The sequence below is a fragment of the Chrysochloris asiatica genome, unplaced genomic scaffold, assembly GCF_000296735.1.
Source record: "Chrysochloris asiatica unplaced genomic scaffold, ChrAsi1.0 scaffold00384, whole genome shotgun sequence".
NCBI classification, from domain to species: Eukaryota; Metazoa; Chordata; class Mammalia; order Afrosoricida; family Chrysochloridae; genus Chrysochloris; species Chrysochloris asiatica.
The window spans coordinates 1,496,674-1,502,838 of record NW_006408902.1 but is presented as its reverse complement, the minus strand read 5'-3'; the positions used below and the strand labels follow the sequence as shown (position 1 = coordinate 1,502,838).

The 6,165-nt window shown below is 41.2% G+C and overlaps 1 protein-coding gene across 1 annotated transcript in view; it reads left to right on the top strand.

Moving 5' to 3' along the window:
• The window catches only part of SUN3 (Sad1 and UNC84 domain containing 3), a 72,823-nt gene that overhangs the window by 14,758 nt on the left and 51,900 nt on the right, over positions 1-6,165 (top strand). The window contains exon 3 of the mRNA XM_006876507.1: positions 4,434-4,474. Coding sequence (XP_006876569.1) covers positions 4,446-4,474 — 29 coding nt within the window. The 5' untranslated portion in view covers positions 4,434-4,445. The remainder of the gene's footprint in view (positions 1-4,433; positions 4,475-6,165) is intronic.

The following is a 6,165-nucleotide window of genomic DNA, read 5'->3' as shown; positions in this document are numbered from 1 at the left end:
ATGCTTTTTTTCTTAAAAATGTTTAAGACTGAATTTCTAAAACTAATATTTTTTTACACAAGGATGAGGTTTGGCTGTGGTTGTTGTGAATTTTGGACCCTTCCATTCCCCACAATTTAGTTGCTAGGATGCTCAGGAAAAAATATATGTGTTTATAAATACATATGTAATTTATAGTAATTTAAGGTATGTATTATTACCATACATACCTTATTATTCATGTGTTATCTTACTTTTATCTCCAACCTGATTATTCATGTGTTATCTTACTTTTCTAATCCTTATTTTCTCTTCACCTTTATTATCTCACTTTTATTTTTGTCCTGTGCATTTTCATATTCAAAGTGCTCTGATAGGAGCCTTGGGGGCACTGTTAAGTGCTCAGCTTCTAACCAAAAGGTCAGCGATTCAAACCTCCCAGCTGTTAGCCCCCAGAGAAAGGTGTAACAATCAGCTACAATTTACAACCTTGGGGACTCTATGAATCAGTTCTACTCTGCCCTATGAGCTGGAATTGACTTGGTGGCAAGAGGTTTTGGGTTTGCAATATAATCCAGTAGTGGAAACCAATGAAATCCTTTTGAGAATGAAGCAAAATAGGAAAAATTCAATTAAATTCCAGAAAATAAAATTTCATTTTCAAGGAGCTCTCAAATTCATTTATCAGCAAATTATTAAGGGATGTTTTCTGTATGCACTTTAAAGGCTAAAACAGAAATCAAGAGCATTGCCCTTTGATGTGGAAATTGAACAGAAACTGAAAAATTAGAAATAAATATCTCCCCTACCAATAATAAGCTCCTTTCAAAAGAAAACTGTTGAGAAGAACTTATAATAAATTACACTGCTTGGAAGAAAAGAAATTGCAATGTAAATTGTTCTCTGTGCCAAGTTGCAGTCCATTCTTATGTCATTATCAAATGTCATACAGCACCAGTCATAAAAAGTCCCTCTGTGTGTTGCACTATTTTTGCCAGAGCAAACTGATCTTCATTCTTTGAAGCATAAATACAGATTAATCAGTGGGAAAAGATAGGTGCTGTTTCCCAAATAACATATTGATGACTACTGTCATGGATGTATGGTGGTGCCTCCAAAAGATATGCTCATGTTTTACTTCCCAGAATCTGTGAACGTGACCATTTTTGGAAAAAGAAATCTTTGCAGATATAATTGATATAAGGATTTTGAAATTAGAAAATCTCAGATTACTTAGGTGGGCCCCAAATCCAACAACCAGTGTCCTTATGATGTAAAGATGGAGATAAAGAATGGAATGATGCAGCCACAAAGCAAGGAATTACTGGAATCACCAGGATCTGGAAGAGGCAATGTAGGATTCTCTCTAGAACATTCAGAAGGAGTCTAGCCCTGCTGACAACTAGGTTCTGGACTTCTGGCCTCCAGAACTGTGAGGGAATTAATTCCTATTAAGTTGTCCAGTTTGTGGTAGTTTGTTATAGCACCCCCAGGAAATAGTCACCTTAATGTTTGTGCTTTGCTTTCTCTGGTAGGTGGCTGGAGTATATGAGCTTTGTAGTGAAATAAAAGTGGCTTGCAAATATCTTATGAAAACAAAATTCTAGAAACTGCTGTTGGCATCTTCCTTGATATAAAAGCAATAACATACGCCCAAGTGAAAGGGATGTCCTGGTGTGACGCTGTGGGTTAATGCGACAAACTGCAAAGCCGTTTGAACTGCAAGGTTGGCAGTTCAATCTCACCAGCTGCTCCTTGGAAACCCTTTATAGGGTCGCTATGGGTCGGAAGTGACTCAGCAGCACTTAACAACAACGACAACGTAAGCCCAAGTGAAAGGGATGCTTAGATCAGATTCCGTTTTCCCTGTTTTCCCATCCCTGCACTCTGATCTATGCTATGCTCTGGAAAACATAGCCAGAGGGAGCCTATTCCTAACCTCTCACTGACCATTTCAGTAAAATATTTTGGGTAGGTAAGCTCTAGGCACGTACAAAAAGGACATCACAGGCCAGTTCGTCAGTGCGTACAGCTGACCACTCCCTTTTCTACTGGACTGCTCTTCCAAGAGGATCGTCCCCTTATGCTTCTTCCTGTCTGACCAGCCTTTATACTCTATTGGTTCTTGCACCCTTAACTATTGGTGTCCACCAGTATTTTGTCATTTGCTACCCTTTTTTTCTGACACCTACACATTAGGTAAGGAGTCCTGGTGTGGTGCTGCGGGTTAATGCACTGGACTGCAAGGTCGGTTTGAACCACAAGGTCGGCGATTCAAGCTCACCAGCCGCTCTTCAGAAAACCCTATATAGGGTCTCTATGGGTCAGAACCGACTCAACAGCACTTAACAACAGTATCAGCAACACATTAGGTAGGAGTTCTGGTGTGGCGCTGTAGGATAAGCACTAGACTGCTAACTGCAAGGTCTTCAATTCAAACCCACTAGGGAGTTCTGGTATGGCACTGTGGGTTAATGCACTGAACTGCAAAGATGGTTTGAACCACAAGGTCAGTGGTTCAAGCTCACCAGCTGCTCCTCGGAAATCCTATACAGGGTCACTATGGGTCAGAACCAATTCAATGGCACATAACAACAACAGTCACTCCTTGGAAACACTATACAGGGTCACTACAAGGATGCGAAAGCTGGACAGTGAATAAGGAGGATCGTAGAAGAATTGATGCCTTTGAGTTGTGGTGTTGGAGGAGAATACTGAGGGTGCCATGGACTGCCAAAAGAACCAATAGATCTGTTTTGGAAGAAGTGCAGCCAGAGTGCTCCTTGGAGGCCAGGATGGCTAAGCTTCGTCTCTCCTACTTTGGACATGTAGTCCGGAGGAAACAATCATTGGAGAAGAATGTCATGCTGGGTAGGGTGTAGGGTCGGAGAAAAAGAGGAAGACCCCCAACGAGATGGATCAGCCAGTTGGCATCATTGATGGCGTCAAGTGTGGCAGCGGTGGTGAGGTTGGCCCAGGATCGAGCATTGTTTCGTTCTGCTGTGCATGGGGTCGCTATGAGTCGGTTCCGACTTGATGGCACCTGACAACAACAACAACAAGTCAGAACCGACCAGATGGCACTTAACAACAACAACACCTCAGGTAATATTACTGACGTCGTGTCTCACGGCTAGATTTTTGTATGTGAGCAAGTGTGTGTGTGTGCATGAACTCAGGGTATGTACGTGCCACCGGCATGTATGTTTGCATATACTTGTGTCAGCATGCATGTATTGTGTGTATGGTTGTGTGCATGTGTGTGCTGAATCCAAAATGTATACGCCCATCTGTGGTCATTTGCAAGAGAGCCTAGCACAGACACAGCAGGCCAAGCTGAGGGAGTGCAGGTGTTGGCCAGGTGTCTCTCTGTCCAGGCTTGTCTCAGTGAACACCGGGAGACAAGACCTCTCAAGGAGGAAGAAGCCGGGAGTGTCTATCACTGTATAAGATGTGAGAAATCAGTGCCGCCTCCATTTTCTCACCTAGTGTCTTTACTGCATAGTCCTCCTTTACAGTGGACAGCAGCCCACAGTTACACTGTGTCAATCAAGTGAACATCTTCCCTGGGTCACTGCTGTTCAAACATTCTGTAGTTCTTCTGCTCTTGTTAGTCTCATTCCAAATTAATCATACCACCGATTTCAGAACATGGCGCCTCCTCATTGTTTACAGGACAATGCCTAAGAGGTTCCACTTGGCTCTCCACGTTGTCATGTTGACTTCTCTGGTCTGCGCAGTGCCCTTCCTTCCACATTGCACAGCTACTGCCAGGCATCCAGGGTCATCCTGTGGGCCTCATGACTACAGCGCTTCGTCCTTCTTCCCTCTTCCTAGCCAGAGATTTCTTTCCCTCCAAGTTGTCTTATTAGCCGCTCCTTGGAAACTCTATACAGGGTCTCTATGAGTTGGAACCGACTCAACGGCACTTAACAACAACAAGGAGGGTTTTTACCTTAGCACTTTACAATTGTGAGGAGAAGGTAACAGAACTCCAGTAGAATCCTGTTGTTAAGTGCCATGCACTAGGTTCTGAGTCATATTAACCCTATATAGGGTTACCAAGGAGCAACTGGTGGGTTTGAACCATCAACACTGTGGTTCTCAGTCTAGTACTTATCCTATAGTGCCACACCAGAATGCCAGCATAATATTACATGTAACAAAATAGATTTTGACATTATCCCATCGCCAACAAATTTAATAATTACTTTCAGTGAAAGCCAGAAAAGATGTTGGTATTTTATAAGATGATATGTACCCCAGGATTCATGCAGTGTATATCAAATTATGAAGAGTATTTCATTTCCTCTTTCAGAATAAAAGAACTCTTGAATAGGTAGCATTCAGAATTATTTCTCTCTCCCTTTGTGTCAAAACCTGGCGTCAAATGATTTCTCTTTAAAAATAAAATAATTGCTTTTTTTTTTTTTTTTTTTTTTAATTTTTTTAAGGCCAGACTTCGTATGACAAAAGAGGAACTGGAATTTTTAAAGTAAGTGAGTTTCCTGATACATGGACTTTCTGGTATGGTTGTACATACTGAAATTTCTTTGTAGTTTCATAAAATTAAACATTATTTCTCTATAATATGGCACCGTTCCTCTTCATGTCAGTCATGAGCATTTTTTTTCTGGATTTTTCTCTTGTCTAAGTTTTAGTGTGGAGCTGTAATATAAATACTGGACTGCTTACAAGGGAGGCAGTTCAAATCCACCATGTGCTCCTTAGAAATCCTATGCAGGGTCACTATGAGTCGAAATAGGCTCCATGGCATTTAACAACAAGTACAAAAAGTGGCAGCGACCCTGTATAGGGTTTCCTCATGATGAAACATGATGAAGACCTTGTAGTTAGCAGTACTGTGCTTATCCTATAGCACCACACCAGGACTCCTGGTCCTAACTAACGTTCTACCACTAAATCAAGTCCTAGGCCTAGCCCCGATCTAGCCATAGTTTTAACCCTAACTCCTGATTCCTGGTGGTGGTGGTGGTGATGTGCTGTTAAGTCAGTGCCGACTCATACTGACCCTGCATAGGATTTACAAGGCTGTATATCTTTATGGGAGCAAAAAACCTCATCTTTCTCCTGTGTATATGTTGGTGGATTCGAACTGCTGACTTTATGGTTTGCAGCCCAGTGAGTAACCCCACTACACTAACAGGGCTCCTTAACTTCTTACTTCTACCCATCCTCTCTCTGCAAATATTACTTTTATCCATAAAAAAATGGAAACAAACCTGGATGAGAAAAATAGGCCACTGGTTAAATGTTAGCACTTTACAGTATGTTGTATATATAATGGAATATTAAAAACTCATTCAATTAATTCTAAAATATATGTAATGATTTGAAAGTATAATGAGACATAAAAATATAAGTACAATCTGTATTCTGTCCATAGATTTTTGCATAGAATAAAAACCATCGGGAACAACCTAAAGTTTAGCAGTGTTTATATCTTCTAGACTTTTGCTTTTACCAAATTTGAATGTGTGTTCTTTTAAAATTTTGGAAAAATTACTAAATATGTAGTGGTGGCTCGGTACAACAAACACTGGACTGCAAAACACTGGTTCAATTCCACCAGATATTCTGCAGAAGAAAAAATATGAGACTATCTACTTTCACTAAGATTTTCAGCTTTAGAAACCCTGTACAAGATTGCTATGAGTCAATACCAACTCCTTGGCCCTTAACAACAACAATTTTCAAGCATAAAGAACTTTTATTAGCTTGGCATTTTCTTTTCTACCAGTAACATTCAGACTTTAAAAGATGCTGAACCACTTCCCCAAAAGTAAATTATTGAAGAACAGAACATACTTCTTAAAAGAAACACCGAGAGGAAAAATACAAAACGATATAGGCAGTCTGACTGTTACTACAAGAACAAGCAAGTTGCTCACCCAGGAAACATCAAGTCAAGTGGTCAGGTCCCCTCAGGGCCCACCTCCTTCCAAGACTAAGACTCAATGGGAATACACGCTCTGATTGGTGACCACGTTCATCACTGATAAGGGGAAGTGAGGGAAAAACAGCAATGAAGCAGCGAGCTACGCCCTACAACATTCAATAGACTCTTGTGAACCCAGGTGGAGAACTGGTCGGCCAGAAGTGTGACAAGACCTGGGGACTCTTAGGCCCAGAGTCAGTGATACAGTCTAGCCACAGAGGACTAGA